General features: G+C 42.7%; 1 protein-coding gene across 2 annotated transcripts in view; it reads right to left on the bottom strand.

Annotated features, from left to right (window-relative positions):
* LOC115142026 (protein TANC1) overlaps positions 1–16638 on the bottom strand; it is a 192194-nt gene that overhangs the window by 20612 nt on the left and 154944 nt on the right. For both annotated transcript variants that reach the window (XM_065005125.1, XM_029681649.2), the window contains exons 12-17: positions 14557–14723; positions 7381–7988; positions 3905–4013; positions 3378–3500; positions 1219–1455; positions 66–251 (exon numbers count right to left, since the gene is read on the bottom strand). In XM_065005125.1, coding sequence (XP_064861197.1) covers positions 66–251; positions 1219–1455; positions 3378–3500; positions 3905–4013; positions 7381–7988; positions 14557–14723 — 1430 coding nt within the window. The remainder of the gene's footprint in view (positions 1–65; positions 252–1218; positions 1456–3377; positions 3501–3904; positions 4014–7380; positions 7989–14556; positions 14724–16638) is intronic.

Below are 16638 nucleotides of genomic sequence, written 5' to 3'. Positions count from 1 at the left end.
GACAGTAGTGCACTATTTAGGTAATAGAATGCCATTTGGGATTTCACAGGTGTCCCCTGACTGACCTGCGTGTGTCCCATGCTGGAGGCAGCGATGAGAGCCTGCTGGAGGGCCTTGTTCTTCAGGCTGCAGTTCTGCTGCTGGCCCTCGGGGGTCCACTCCAGCTCCAGTAGGTGGTGGATGATGTCAGGGTGGCACCTCAGAGCAGCATGAACCAGAGCACACTGACCGCTCTTGTCCACATGGTCAACCTAGAACACACAAAAACAGTGCTTACCTGAACATGTTTTATATGCTGTGACGTTGTTCTTGCTTCACTCTCCCAGAGTGGCTTTACAATCAAAGTGAGATCTTATCCAATATCAAAGTGGTGAACGGTCAGACCTTGAGATGTCCTGAAAATCGCACAAAATCATCTGTAGTGTCCGAACAAACTACTATGACCCCTCTATGGACAGATGAGTCTCATGAACACGATGGTGTTCTCCGTTTTGCCCTGTGACCGACAAAATGATCTTGGGACTCTTCTGAAGTCGGTAGAGCCGATCTGATGACTTCTGTCTGAAGAGTCCGAACAGTTTGGCCTACACACTAGTATAACCCCTCTGTGGAAAGGTGAGACTCTAACGAACACGTACATGTTTTGCTCTAGGGCGCCCACAGGTCTCAAGACTCGTCTGAAGGTCCCCATGTACCAGTTGAAAAAATGAATGGAAGTATATATGTAGACTGTTTAGTGCAAAAATAAGGGGTTAAATACACATACAAAAAATATATATATATATATATGTCTTTCTTATATCTCTCGAATAAAGAACAGACACTTCAGAAAAAAACTTCCTTTCGATTTTCTTTTTTGGGGGGGGCTATCTGCTGTTCCACAGACACTTCAGAAAAAACTTTGTTTAGATTCTGTTCTGGGGACTATCTGTTGTTCCATGTAGTGAACCTGCCATTCAGTGTGTTTGTATGGGCTAATAGCATTAAGGCCAAATAAACATTTTCATAAACTAATTTTTGTGTATATATTTTTGTTACGTCAAGGTTTCTTAAAATTCAAAATCAAATAGCAAAATGATTCTTGGTATGACCTTAAAGCAATTTCATATAGCTTAGTAGAACCCCCCCCCTCCCCATTACAGGAAAAGCTAGAATCATGGTTAGCCCTGATCCTGTAGTTGTCTGAGGAGTCTAAACTCTAGGGGTAGTACTACCAACCTTGGCTCCTCTCTTGCAGAGCAGACTGACCAGGCCCAGGTGTCCGGCGGCTGAGGCAAAGGAGAGAGGGCTCATGCCATTCTCGGACACAACGTCAACGGTGGCCCCGAACTCCAGCAGCAGGCCAGCCATCTCCTGGTGGCCTAGGTGGGACTGGACACACAGCACCGGGCTGTTGTTCAGCACCTCTGTCCGGTAGTTCACGTTGGCCCCGCCCAGCATCAGTAGACGGCTCACCTGCAAAAGCAGCACACATTAAATATAGAAGGAATCTTATCTAACCGTATAACAAAAATGTAAGCATGGAATTCAACTTTTTGGCTTCTTAAATGTGTAAAAGAAAATAGAACACTGAATTCTGCCAGAGACAATTCAATAAATAAATACAATTTTAAAAATCCTTCCTTGCTTAAAACATCACCTCGTCACATTTCTGAGATTAGTTTTAAACAAAGTTGGAGCATGCATGTACTAATTTATAAACACATTCAACACGAGTAAACATTCTTTGTATTCTTCTTCTCCTTGATAAGGAAATGAATTATACATGTTTGATCAGACAGAGCTGTGAGTGGAGCCCAGAGAGTGTTAAAACCAGAGGAAATTGAATTTGTTTATTTACAGGCGGAACAGCACTTGAATAAATTAGCACCAATGATTCCAAGGAGGCATTGGAGGAAAAGGAACAAGCTCACTCTGTCTGTGGCTGTTTACATGAGCAATGTTACACTCAAACAGAATATTTCACTCTGGGAAAACGGGGAAGACAATGTGTAATAAAACAACACTATAAGAGTACTGCTAATGGCAAAGAAAAATATATGATTGTTTTTGCTTAAAGCTAGAACACACTGTATAATTCACCACTGATAATGAATTGCCTCATATGCCCTAAGAGAGCTATTTCCTTCCTCTCGCTATAATAAAGTAGGCACAGACACATAATTTAGGCATAATTTAATATCAAAAATCATTTTGCCCGCTCCGCCATTAACGTGGCCCTTTTTGTTAATTAAATCAGTACTAATCTAAAAGGGCCCTGTAATTACTTAGAACGGCACAGCCTCCTTGTCCCCCACAGAGAGCAGCATCACAGATAGCAATGGATCAAAGTAACGGCAGAGAGTGCAACAACCTGCATCAATCTATCTGAGCCCAGTGAGAATCTTGGTGAGATTTCCAATGGGCCGTTGTTCATTAGTGGCGAGGGCACACTCATCACCGTAAGTGAGTGTTTCCAGGAACAGAATGCTTTATCATAACACACGCCGGGAGCCGTCAGTGGAATTAAAAAGCACTCAGGGAGGACATTTGAGGTGAGGAGAGTAGATTACAATAATACCACTGTGCTAATACAAATCACTGGTGGGAAAATGCGATAGGAAACAAATTCAGGGAGACCAATGACCATCCGCTCGAATGTATTCTAGTACCACACACTCAAGAAAATATGTCAGTGCTGGCGGTCTCCCATCGCCGAAGGCGAAATCCTGTACCCAGGAAACATTTTTACCTATTTTTGATCAACTTTTCCCATCACCGAAGGCAAATCTATAATCAGGAATAAATGTTTACATCTACATTTTCCGAAGCTCACTCCCTAGTCCCTATACTCTGTAGTATCAAGCCAGATTACCGGGTGATCCCAGATGGCAGTGCACCTTCAGGGAGAATTCAGTAAACTCTGGAAAAGTTGGATATAAATGTTTCTTTTCACACATTGTATAGCCCATACCGACTGGTAGATTTGCCTTTTGTGATTGGAAATGTTTCTCAGAAATAGGTCAAGAAAAGGGCTGGTAAACATATTTTAGGGCGACTGGAGTGAAGAGGTTAGGGGTTGTTCTAGTGGTAGTGCTGCTGCTCGCGGACCACATATTGCCACTGGATGAATGGGTTTAAACCCTGACTGCACCACTTTTCATTCTATGTCCATCTATCTCTCCATCTCAATAACTTATTCGCTGTATCTAGCAATAACAAGTACAAGATACCGTGAAAATAAACAATAAATAACTAGCAGTATGTTAGTCAGTATGTCAAGGCAGTGCTCTACGTGAGAGTGCTTTTACACCTGCATTGTTTGCTGTTTGGGGGGTTCTTTGAGGAGCTGGGGGAGTTGGGTGATTCAGGAGGGGGAGTTGGGTGGGTAGTCTCACCTTGACGTTGGGGGTGTAGAGGTTCCTCAGAGAGGCCAGGGCTGCAGAGAGGCCGTCAGCGCTGCAGCTGATCCACAGGGCCTGCAGCACGCTGGATGACACGCCCGTCTTCTTACTCAGACCCTGAGGACAGAGACAGAGAATCCATGCACACACACCAGGTCAATAAACCAGTGATGAATGCACTCAGAGCCTTCGCTCACACCCAGAGGGCTTATCCTCTGATGATACCGTCCACATCTATCTTGATTAATAAATAAATAAACATACATACATACATGTATGTACTCTAAAATTCACAAAAGGAATTGAACACGAGTAAAGGTGGGATATACATTGTAAGCTTCTGTGTCCGTATGCATCAAGAGTCTCAGAGTAGGATTGCTGGTCTAGGATCAGGTCCCCCCCGTCCATGTAATCTGGTTTATTGTGATCGAAAAGGCTAAACTGATCCTAGATCAGCACCGACTCTGGGACACTTTGAGAATACTGGCCCAGAACTACTGTAAGGAGCTAGTCTCTTGTACCTTGAAGATGTGTGCTTTAAGGATATGGTGGCCCAGCTCCATGGTCTGCTGCCGGTTCAGTTTCCCTTCTTGTCGTGACAGCATGAAGGCCATGAGGGCGTGTCCACTCCTATAGGAGGAAACACAAAAATAATTCCCATCATCTATTTGCTTTACTATAAACTAAACGTTTGCAAGGTTTTGGAAAAACTTTAGTTGTCAACATGTGGTTATGTCATGGTAGGATGTTCTTAGTTTGTATCAATGTGAGAGATACATCGGTACATCCACTTTTGAGCTTGGCCGATTGGGGAGTGACAGCTGCGTTTCTAATTCAAACACAAGCGTTTTTAAAAATATTTTTAATTTGCCCAGGCAATCGGAGATAGATCATTGCGATTGAAAATGTATTGTCTTGCGAGATTGGAGAGTTTGTTGTCATCATGGTACATTATTCTATCAATTACTCCACGCCGTTCTCTCTGTCGGTCTGATTAAACGCTGTGAAACGCTGTCTAGTCCCTGCCTGGCTAAGGCCACAAGGAGGACAAGCGATGTGGACTACAAGAATGCAGCCCTTGTGTTGAATCCACTCCCCTTCCTCTCCTCACTGTAGATCTGCTTGCAAGTGTTAATTACCAGAGAACTTCATTAAAAGGCCACGCATGACCGCTGTTTCACTTTGATCCTTTTCCATTAATGTGAGCTTTCTCTTTTAAATGGGAAAATAACAAGCTGGCAGCTAGCTAGTGTGGCTAAAAGCTTTCTTCTAGCTCTGTGTCTGTCCTTGTGCCAGGTCTTCGCTTGCTTTTGTTTTGACAGATTGTGTTGGAAGGGGAGAAAGGGTGTAAAGAGGTAGGTCAGTAACTGCAGTTTGGAGGAGGTAAGCAGAGGTGAGTCAGGACAGAGAGAAAGTGAGGTCACCCAGGTTGCATCGCAAATGGCACCCTATTCCCGATCTAGTGCACTGCTTCTGATCATGGCCCATAGGGCCTTTATAGGAAATAGGTTGCCATTTGGGACACACAGCCCAGTCTGATTAGTGTGCATTACACTCTTATAAAAAAGGTGCTATCTAGAACCTAAAAGGGTTCTTCAGCTGTCCCCATAGGAGAACCCTTTTGGTTCCAGGTAGAACCATTTTGAGTTCAAAGTTCAAGAGTTCAAACATTTGTTTTTTCCATCCACCTGACAGGTGTGGCATATCAAGAAGCTGATAAAAAAAAGAAAGCATGATCATTACACAGGTGCACCTTGTGCTGGGGGGACAATAAAAGGCCACTCTAAAATGTAGATGTCTCAAGTTTTGAGTGAAGGTGCAATTGGCATGCTGACTGCAGGAATGTCCACCAGAGCTGTTGCCACAGAAGTGATTGTTCATTTCTCTACCATAAGCTGCTTCCAGTGTTGTTTTAGAGAATTTGGCAGTACATCCAACCGGCCTTACAACCGCAGACCACGCCAGCCTAGGACCTCACCAATTTCACCTGTGGGATCGTCCGGAGGGGGGGACTCATTCTGATTGGCTGGGTACCCTCCCAGGCCCACCCATGGCTGCACCCCTACCCAGTCATGTGAAATCCATAGATTACGGCGTAATTCATTTATTTGAATTGACTGATTTCTTTATATGAATGCAGTAAATGCAGTAAAATCTTTGAAAATGTTGCATTTATATTTTTGTTCAGTGTGAAATCAAGTGGAACATGCAGCAGATTTCTTGTTAATATTTCAGATGGGATGCATACATATTTAAATTCCAGAACCTCTTTCTTCTCCCTTCGCTTACAATGTTTTTACTTTCTTCCCTCTTGCATAAACCAAATTTGTTATCCCATAATCTTTAATACCAAATCATGAGGTTTGCTCGCAAAGATTTCTCTTTAAATCAACAATAACACTGTGTTGATGCTTTAGGGACAGCATAACAAGTTATCGGTGTTATTGTTATAGTAGTAATGCTAGCTACTGTATAGTATTCATTTGTTACTAAGCCTACAGTTTGCCAACTTCAGAGTATCTCTGTAAAAAGAAAAGCATGTTTCAGAACAAACTCAGTTTCACCACTTGCCAGAGGTGTCTAAATTCCACAGATAGCTATTCCACTGAATGGTGTTTATGGAAACATCCTTGTCAGTAAACATCCAGCCCCAGTGAACTTGAGCAAAATTTCCCTGCACGCACAGCACTGAAGGAGTCTTACATTTCCTGGCTTTCAACCCATCAGTTAGATCCCCAGTAAGATACTGTGACAGATAATGTGACCTACGATGTATGGTGACAACCCCTGTGTTTCAGCCAAACCACATCGATCGCATCCCAAATGGAACCCTATTTCCCCTTTAGTGCTCTATTTTTGACCAGACCACTACCTTCCCCTGGCTAGTTTCCTCACCCAGCAGAGCACAGCTTAACAGCAACAGGAAGAAATATGACTTGTCAGCTTCTGTTTCAGAGTTGAGCTGTAAATTCCATCATTTGTTCTGCAGCAAAACGCCGTCCTCTACCCCCCCTTGGGGATTCCACAAGTAGCCTACCCCTGTGTCTCAATCAATGGCGGTAAACAAACTGGGGAGCGATAACATATCTGACGGAGTGAAAAGGAGTGGATTGATATAACTCAAAGGGAAAGCGTTGAAGCGGTCTTCAATGTTCGATTTCCTCTTCAAGTGAAGAAACAGACATCATCAGACATCAGACGTCTCACAGGCAGAGATGAGTCACGCACAACTTTTCTCCCTCTTTAGTGCACAAACCACCGTTCAAAACTGGCTCGAGCTTGTTTGCTCCTCGAACAAAATGGTAGGTTGTCTCCCTCGCTATTTACATTTTAAAAAGCGTCTGAAGAGCAGAATATTCAGAACCAAACAAGGTACAGTAATTATGTCTTGTCCTTCTGAGTGCTAGTAGAAATGCCAGTGAGCCATCCCTAGGCAACCGCACATTTCACTCACGGTAGAGAGGGTGCATTTTCCGTTTAACAAAACTGAATTACTGAAAAGAGAAATCTCCTAGGGCTCTAAAATCTGCGCTGCGGAAAAAGTGGACGGAATCACGGAATCCAGACACATTTAACGGAATTCAACAATATATACAAAATGTATTGAATAGGAAATCAACATCATGTATTGAACTTATTAGAAAAGGCATACATTTGCTAAAGTTAATCATAAGACATTAACAAAATGCATCAGTGATTTGTATTTTCCTGCAACTTTCTGAAACAGCACAGGAATGCCCATTTGTGTGTGTTGTGTACGTTGCGTTGCGTATGTCTAGTCTTCACTCTGTGTAGCTGATAGCGGTTAAAACACATTTCATAGGGCCCTAATACTATGAATGTATTGATGAGTAAAAGCTCTACTGTCAGTGTTTAGCCCCCTGACAGAATATTGTTTTGAGTGGGTTCCACCGGCTAGGTTTGAGTTTGCCTAACTCACTGATTGAGCTTGAGTTAGCCTAACTAACCTGGGTAAATTTGAGTTAGCTTAACTCACCTGGGGTCACAGAAGAAATCGGTGCTCTCTCCGTCTGCCCTCCACACCAGCCACTCTCTGAAGGATGGGTGGCAAAACATGCGTGTCTTGTCCCGTCGCTTGATGAGGAAAGAGGACAGCGTTTCCATGCGCTGCTGGAAGTCGCCCCAGGGCAGCTCGCCGCACACAGCACCCGCGTTGATGGCATGGAACAGCTGCTCGTCTGTCATGGGGTGTAATGATGCCAACGCCACGTTTAGGATGGGCAGCGAGCGCTCGAAAGCCGACTGGGTCATGAACTTCATATTGCATTGGAGTAAGTAGAGCTCGGCCAATGACACGGGCACCACCTTGTAGCTGGCACTCTTGATGACCAGGTGGCCCCTCTCGAACAGGTCCAGGGTCAGTTTGAGGTACAGGTAGGAACCCTGGCTGCGGGCAATCAGGTGGCTGCTCACCTTGCCCACGATGATAGGGTCAGCCTTGCCATTGAGGGAGATGTTGTTCATGATGTCCTTGCTGCCATTGATGCGGTACTGGATGTAGGCATTGAGGTCCGTGTTGATCTCTTTGTTCTCAGGGAATTCATCCAGGGAGATCTTGGAAAAGGGGAGGAGGCTGGTGATTTCCTAGGAAGACACAATGACATGGTTATTAGATTTAATACAGCACTTTAATAGCATGATGTTATATTATAAACTGGGTGGTTAGAGTCCTGAATGCTGATTGGCTGAAAGCCGTGGTATATCAGACCGTATACCATGGGTATGACAAAACATTTATTTTTACTGCTGTAATTACGTTGGTAACCAGTTTATAATAGCAATAAGGTACCTCGGGGTTTGTGATACATGGCTGATATCCCACGGCTAAGGGCTGTGTCCAGGCACTCCACGTTGCGTCGTGCTTAAGAACAGCCCTTAGCCGTGGTATATTGGCCATATAACCTTATTGGTTAATTATATTATAAATAATTGTTCTCCAGTACCATCACACATACAGAAAATTCAGTGTATATGTAAATGAGAAAGTGGGTAAAACAACTAGATGGTAATTGTACATGAAGTACAATTGGTGGGACTTGCTTTAACTCTTTAAACATGTTTGTGGTTGTGGTAGCAGTTTAAAAAGTAATATTTTACTATTGAAAGCAGTTACATAAAATCAGAGTTAAATGTAGTAAAATAATTGGTCTGATTACCGTAATAGACTACTATATCAACCATATTACTTTGGATTGTGAGTCAGTTGGTTCACAAAAATGTCTAAACTGCAGTTGTTGAGTGTGAAAACAAAAAGACAAAGTGATCTTCTGTCATAAAAAAGGGATGATCATGTGAACAACACTTCGGAAAGCAAAGCAACTCTCATTCAAGCTGTGGGTTTCAGATAAATAAATGCACGATTGACTTTTGTAAAATGTTCCGTGTAAATGAAGTTTGATTTGAGTTGAATGATGCAATGATTATAACATTTTAGGCTACAATTTGGGAAGAGAAATAGGATGGTGGATCTAGTGATGACAGCTCTTTAAAAGTATTTTTATGGTTGTTAAAGAACTACGCAGAATAGGCTTGTATGCAGACCTACTGATAGCTAGCTGTTGTTCTAATAGATTAACTCTTTAGGCCAACAGTGAATACTGAAAAGTACATTTCCTGAAGAAAATGTGCTGTGTTTGCTAGCATGTTTTAAATTACAGTTGAAGTCAGAAGTTTACATACACCTTAGCCAAATACATTTAAACTCAGTTTTTCACAATTACTGACATTTAATCCTAGTAAAAATTCCCTGTTTTAGGTCAGTTAGAATCACATTCCCAGTGGGTCAGAAGTTTACATACACTCAATTGGTATTTGGTAGCATTGCTTTTAAATTGTTTAACTTGGGTCAAACATTTTGGGTAGCCTTCCACAAGCTTCCCACAATAAATTGCGTGAATTTTGGCCCATTCCTCCTGACAGAGCTTGAGTAACTGAGTCAGGTTTGTAGGCCTCCTTGCTCGCACACACCTTTTCAGTTCTGCCCACAAATGTTCTATTGGATTGAGGTCAGGGCTTTGTGATTGCCACTCCAATACCTTGACTTTGTTGTCCTTAAGCCATTTTGCCACAACTTTGGAAGTATGCTTGGGGTCATTGTGCATTTGGAAGACCCATTTGCAACCAAGCTTTAACTTCCTGACTGATGTCTTGAGATGTTGCTTCAATTTATCTGCATAATTTTCCACCCCCATGATGCCATCTATTTTGTGAAGTGCACCAGTCCCTCCTGCAGCAAAGCACCCCCACAACATGATGCTGCCACCCCTGTGCTTCAGTGTTCTTTGGCTTGCAAGCCTCCCCCTTTTTCCTCCAAACATAATGATGGTCATTATGGCCAAACAGTTATATTTTTGTTTCATCAGACCAGAGGACATTTCTCCAAAAAGTATGATCTTTGTCCCCATGTGCAGTTGCAAACCATAGTCTGACTTTTTTATGGTGGTTTTGGAGCAGTGGCTTCTTTCTTGCTGAGCAGCCTTTTATGTTATGTTGATAAAGGACTCGTTTTACTGTTTATATAGATATTTTTATATCTGTTTCCTCCAGCATCTTCACAAGGTCCTTTGCTGTTGTTCTGGGATTGATTTGCACTTTCGCACAAAAGTACATTCATCTCTAGGAGACAGAACGTGTCTCCTTCCTGAGTGGTATGATGGTTTATTTTTCTGAGTCCTTGGCTGATTTCTTTTGATTTTCCTATGATGTCAAGCAAAGAGGCACTGAATTTGAAGGTAGGCCTTGAAATACATCCACAGGCACACCTCCAATTGAGTCAAATGATGTCAATTAGCCTATCAGAAGCTTCTAAAGCCATGACCCACTGGAATTGTGATACAGTGAATTATAAGTGAAATAATCTGTCTGTAAAAAATTGTTGAAATAATTACTTGTGTCATGCACAAAGTAGATGTCCTAACTGACTTGCCAAAACTATAGTTTGTGGAGTGGTTGAAAAATGAGTTTTAATGACTCCAACCTAAGTGTATGTAAACTTCCGACTTCAACTGTATGTATGCTTTTGAAATATGTTATAGTAGTGGTAGTGTCCGCAGTAGTAATGGTGGTGACTGTTTATAGTTGGAAAAAGTAGGTAGATAACAAGTTAGGATAGCTTGAACACATGAAAGATGGTTTGGTGTATATAGCTTGAACGGTTAAATAGTTACCGTTGGAGAGTTCTATTATGCAAATGTGTGCTAATATATATAGGTTATAGTCAATACATTTTTACAGAAAAATGCTAAATCAACTATATAATTTACACCTAAGCGTATACCCAGAATTCTAAATTCATATTCCACAATCATATCTCTCCTGACCACAGAAGTGGTGAAGAGCTAAACGGACAATCTTCTGTATCATGAGTGGATCCTCCAGCTCTTCTTATCAGAGCAAGGTCAGTAAGCACAGAGGGCTAGCTGGAGCACTAAGCTATCGGCAGACACTCGCCGCTGTGTTTGCTAACAAAGGCTTTGTGAACTGGGAGACTGAGCGCTGGAGACGGTAAGAAATGGGGCCATTGGGGACACTTTTAGCGGGCACAGCCCACACTTCAATCACACTCCTCAGGGTCAGAGAAATCAATCCACCTTAATCCTGCTGCAATCTCCCTGCCTTTCTGGATAATGCAGCCCAGAGATAACACCTTCTCAGAGAGAGAGAGAGAGGGAGAGGCCCGAAACGGAGGGAGAAGAGCGAGAGAAAGGAGGAAAAAAAGAGACCGAAAACACACTGAATAATACACAGGCTGGACAAGGTGTCTGTGAGCTAACACCTCACCTAAGAACACCTCAGTTAGCCATTGTGAGCGACCTTCCCCCGAGATCTTGTTTACACTTTGGATGTGTGAGGATGAGGTAACACTCACCCTGGCTCTATTCTCCACTGATCCTACCTACTGCATACGGAGAGAATGGATTTATCCAAGAGGGGGTTGCGAAATTACAGTAACTACCCAGGTTTTCTAGAAAATGTACAGGTTTTACAGAAAGGATTCTGGATTTTCCTGCTCATTCCCTTCCACTTCCTTAATCTTACCATCCAGGATTTCTGGAAAACCTGGGAAAGTTACCAGAATTTTGCATGTTTGAACAGTTTCCTCTGGTTGACTAATCCATCACCCTTTATACTTCATTTTTTGGGATGATGGATCAATATATTTTGACATGACATATAGCCTAATCCCAACTCGACCCAGAAAGCCCAACGAACATAAACATGAGGAATCCTCTCTCTGGTCTAGTGGTTTCTAACACTAGTGGTTCCTAACACGGTACCTAATTTAAACGGTTTCACCGTGTCAATCACAGCCAGCCGACATGGATCTCTCTCCTTCTGGCTTTACAGACGGGGTATCATCCCCAAAAACTTTCCACATCACAGAATCCCCCACACCATGCAAGGATGAATCAACACAAAGGGGAAAATGTACTCGATACAAAATTAGGATAATGCCCTACCCACCTACCCCTTCACACTAGAGGTCGACCGATTAATCGGAATGGCCAATTTAATTGGGGCCGATTTCAAGTTTTCATAACAATCGGAAATCGGTATTTTTGGACACCTTTATTTAATCTTTATTTAACTAGGCAAGTCAGTTAAGACCACATTCTTATTTTCAATGACGGCCTAGGAACGGTGGGTTAACTGCCTTGTTCAGGGTTAGAACGACAGATTTTCCTCTTGTCAGCTCGGGGGAACCAATCTTGCAACCTTACAGTTAACTAGTCCAACGCTATAACCACCTGCCTCTCGTTGCACTCCACAAGGAGCCTGCCTGTTACGCGAATGCAGTAAGCCAAGGTAAGTTGCTGGCTAGCATTAAACCTATCTTATAAAAAACAATCAATCAATCAAACATAATCACTAGTTAACTACACATGGTTGATGATATTACTAGTTTATCTAGGGTGTCCTGCGTTACATGTAATCTGACTGAGCATACAAGTATCTGACTGAGCGGTGGTAGGCAGCAGCAAGGCTCGTAAGCATTCATTCAAACAGCACTTCTGTGCGTTTTGCCAGCAGCTCTTAGTTGTGCGTCAAGCATTGCGCTGTTTATGACTTCAAGCCTATCAAATCCCGAGATAAGGCTGGTGTAACCGATGTGAAATGGCTAGCTAGTTAGCGGGGTGCGCGCTAATAGCGTTTCAAATGTCACTCGCTCTGATACTTGGAGTGGTTGTTGCTCTGCATGGGTAACGCTGCTTCGAGGGTGGCTGTTGTCGTTGTGTTCCTGGTTCGAGCCCAGGGAGGAGTGAGGAGAGGGACGGAAGCTATACTGTTACACTGGCAATACTAAAGTGCCTATAAGAACATCCAATAGTCAAAGGTTAATGAAATACAAATGTATAGAGGGAAATAGTCCTATAATTCCTATAATAACTACAACCTAAAACTTCTACCTGGGAATATTGAAGACTCATGTTAAAAGGAACCACCAGCTTTCATATGTTCTCATGTTCTAAGCAAGGAACTTAAACGTTAGCTTTCTTACATGGCACATATTGCACTTTTACTTTCTTCTCCAACACTTTGTTTTTGCATTATTTAAACCAAATTGATCATGTTTCATTATTTATTTGAGGCTAAATTGATTTTTATTGATGTATTATATTAAGTTAAAATAAGTGTTCATTCAGTATTGTTGTAATTGTCATTATTACAAATACATTTTAAAAATCGTCCGATTAATCGGTATCTGCTTTTTCTGGTCCTCCAATAATCGGTACCGGTGTTGAAAAATCATAATCGGTCGACCTCTACTTCACACATGCATGGAACCTTGCCAAAAAATGTAAATTCATGAAAGTCATGAAAAGAAAAAAAAACGCACACACACGTTTTTGTACTATCCTTGTGGGGACCAAACAATTGATTCCCATTCAAAATCCTATTTTCCCTAACCCTAATTCTAACCGTAACCCTAATTGTAACCCTAACCTTAAACCTAACCCCTAAGCCTAAAATTGCCTTTTTCCTTGTGGGGGCCGGTAAAATGTCCCCACTTTTCCTTGTTTTACTATCCTTCTGGTCCCAACAAGGATAGTAAAAACAAACACACGCACACACACACACAACCGAACAGCATAGATCGATAAATTAGTTTTGCCTGCCATGCTCCTCTGGCTGCAGTGCAGTGTAACTAACTATGCATACTGACAGGTGGCGGGACCCGTGGCCAGAAAGAGCCATAGTGGCTGAGAAAGCATTCATGACTGGAGTTGGTACAGATATGGTTGTCAGTCAGCTGCCACATTATCCGAAAGCTCAGACTACAGGCTACATGGCCTGCCAAGGCAATCAGCCCAGCTTTAGTCCATCAGACCTGTCAAAACCGGGCCTCATCCAATGCAAAGAAGTGAACGCCAGGGTTGTGTCTCAAATGGCACCCTATTCCCTATGTAGTGCACTACTTTCGATGGTTCACACCAGAGCTGCATCTCAAAAGTACGTCCCCGGTAGTATATAGGGAATAGGGCGCCATTTGAGACGTAGCCCCAGCTCAGCTCCTCTCCTCCATTGGTAGACTTCAGTCTGTGGCTCTCGTCTACGTGTTCCCTTGTTATGCAGCTGTTTCCCGGGTCACTGTTACAGCGCTACTTCTCCTACGCTTGTTCCAGTACCGTTGTCAATGCACTCGACAGAAATGACACTTTGTAGAGGACAATGTATAAAAAAACCTTCCTAAAGCACTTGTCAGGATCTGCCGGTGTTTGTGTCACTCAGTGAGAGAGGTATCAAATATTGATACCTACACATACCAACGGTGGTTGTAGAAGCATCTTATTCACTTGAATTCGGAAGTTCTGTCTAAGCTGTAAGCTGTGCTGAGATGGCACTTGAATTCAGTGAAGCTCCAATGGAGTGCTGTCGATTCAAGGAATTCATGAATTATACCATAGGAGATCAACACGAACACCTCTATGGAAATATTTAGATGCTAACAATTTGTACATGACTTCTACACGCCATCTACAGTGGGAATAGGGTTGCAAAAATCTGTCAACGTTCCCAAAAATTCCTGGTTGGAGGATTCCAGATTTCCTGCTTATTACCTCTTGGTTGCTGGGAAATTGGGGAAAGTCACTGGAATTTTGCAACCCTACTTGTACAGTTTTACATCATGCACAGTTGGAGTGTTCCTCACCAGTAGGTTGACTCGGACAGTGACCAGCAGTTTGAGCCAGGAGGGGAATTTAGAGATGATCTTAGTGATGAAGGAGGAAATGGTGTCTCCGTAGTCTGGCTTGTGGAACTCTGCCTCGTTCAGCCCGTCTATCAGGATGATGTGGTCTTCCTCGGGAATCTTCCTTTCTGAAAACACCCAGAGAGGGGTCAACAGGGGTCACGGTGGACAGAAACAAATTTAAAATTCACAAACCCTAACGGTCTAGTCGATAAATGCAAACCTTCCAGGTCAAGCCAACATGACATGCAGAAGAGTTTAATATAACCCTTATTTTTTAAATTTAAATTTTATTTTGGCTCATAAAATACAGACAGACATACAAGCTGCTGCCAGAATATAGAGTAGTATGAGAGTAAAACATTAGTTGGACACCATACTCTACAGACAACCTTGTACTGAGATACATGAGTCTACTGACATCTCTCTGTACTGCTGTGCCTTGCGTCATTTTAAGAAGATTTTCTCTACTATTCTAACACATCTACAAAGCAGCTAGCGCAGTGATGAATGAAAGTGAGACCGCAGTGCTGGGCACTAAAGTGTGTGGTGAGACCGCAGCGAGGAAGTGTTCTACTTCACTGCAGTATCTCAGCCAGACTTTCACAGTGCTGGAAGGGCAGGGTCCTTGAGCGCTTCCCACATGGCACCCTACTCCTTATATATAGTAGTGCATTACATTTGTACAGGGTTCATAGGTGTACTGGTCAGAAGAAGTGCATTACGTACACTCTTAGAAAAAAGGGTTCCAAAATAGTTTTTTGCCTGTACCAGTAGGAGAACCTTTTTGGGTCTGTGTTCCAAATGGCATCTTATTCCCTACAATCTTAGAAAAAAGGGTTCCAAAACGGTTCTTTGGCTGTCTCCATAGGATAACTATTTTTGGTTACATGTAGAACCTTCTGTGGAAAGGGTTCTACATTGAACCCAAAATGGTTCTACCTGTAACCAAAAAAAGATCTTGCTGGAACCAAAAGGGGTTCTTCAAAGGGTTCTCTTATGTGGGGACAGCCAAAGACCCCTCTTCATTTCTAGATAGCACCTTTTTTTCTAAGAGTGTAGGAAATAGGGTGCCATTTGGAACACAGACCTTTTTCTGCAGTTCCTCCTTACATCCAGCATCTACAGTGGGGCAAAAACGTATTTAGTCAGCCACCAATTGTGCAAGTTCTCCCACTTAAAAAGATGAGAGAGGCCTGTAATTTTCATCATAGGTACATTTCAACTATGACAGACAAAATTAGAAACAAATCTAGAAAATCACATTGTAGGATTTTTAATGAATTTATTTGCAAATTATGGTGGAAAATAAGTATTTGGTCAATAACAAAAGTTTATCTCAATACTTTGTTATATACCCTTTGTTGGCAATGACAGAGGTCAAACGTTTTCTGAAAGTCTTCACAAGGTTTTCACACACTGTTGCTGGTATTTTGGCCCATTCCTCCATGCAGATCTCCTCTAGAGCAGTGCTGTTTTGGGGCTGTTGCTGGGCAACACAGACTTTCAACTCCCTCCAAAGATTTTCTATGGGGTTGAGATCTGGAGACTGGCTAGGCCACTCCAGGACCTTGAAATGCTTCTTATGAAGCCACTCCTTCGTTGCCCGGGCGGTGTGTTTGGGATCATTGTCATGCTGAAAGACCCAGCCACGTTTCATCTTCAATGCCCTTGCTGATGGAAGGAGGTTTTCACTCAAAATCTCACGATACATGGCCCCATTCATTCTTTCCTTTACACGGATCAGTTGTCCTGGTCCCTTTGCAGAAAAACAGCCCCAAAGCATGATGTTTCCACCCCCATGCTTCACAGTAGGTATGGTGTTCTTTGGATGCAAATCAGCATTCTTTGTCCTCCAAACAAGACGAGTTGAGTTTTTACCAAAAAGTTATATTTTGGTTTCATTTGACCATAGGACATTCTCCCAATCTTCTTCTGGATCATCCAAATGCTCTCCAGCAAACTTCAGACGGGCCTGGACATGTACTGGCTTAAGCAGGGGGACACGTCTGGCACTGCAGGATTTGAGTCCCTGTCGGCATA

This window comes from Oncorhynchus nerka, linkage group LG1, assembly GCF_034236695.1.
Source record: "Oncorhynchus nerka isolate Pitt River linkage group LG1, Oner_Uvic_2.0, whole genome shotgun sequence".
Classification (NCBI taxonomy): Eukaryota; Metazoa; Chordata; class Actinopteri; order Salmoniformes; family Salmonidae; genus Oncorhynchus; species Oncorhynchus nerka.
The sequence above is the reverse complement of the archived record's forward strand: the minus strand, read 5'-3'. Positions and strand labels throughout refer to the sequence as shown.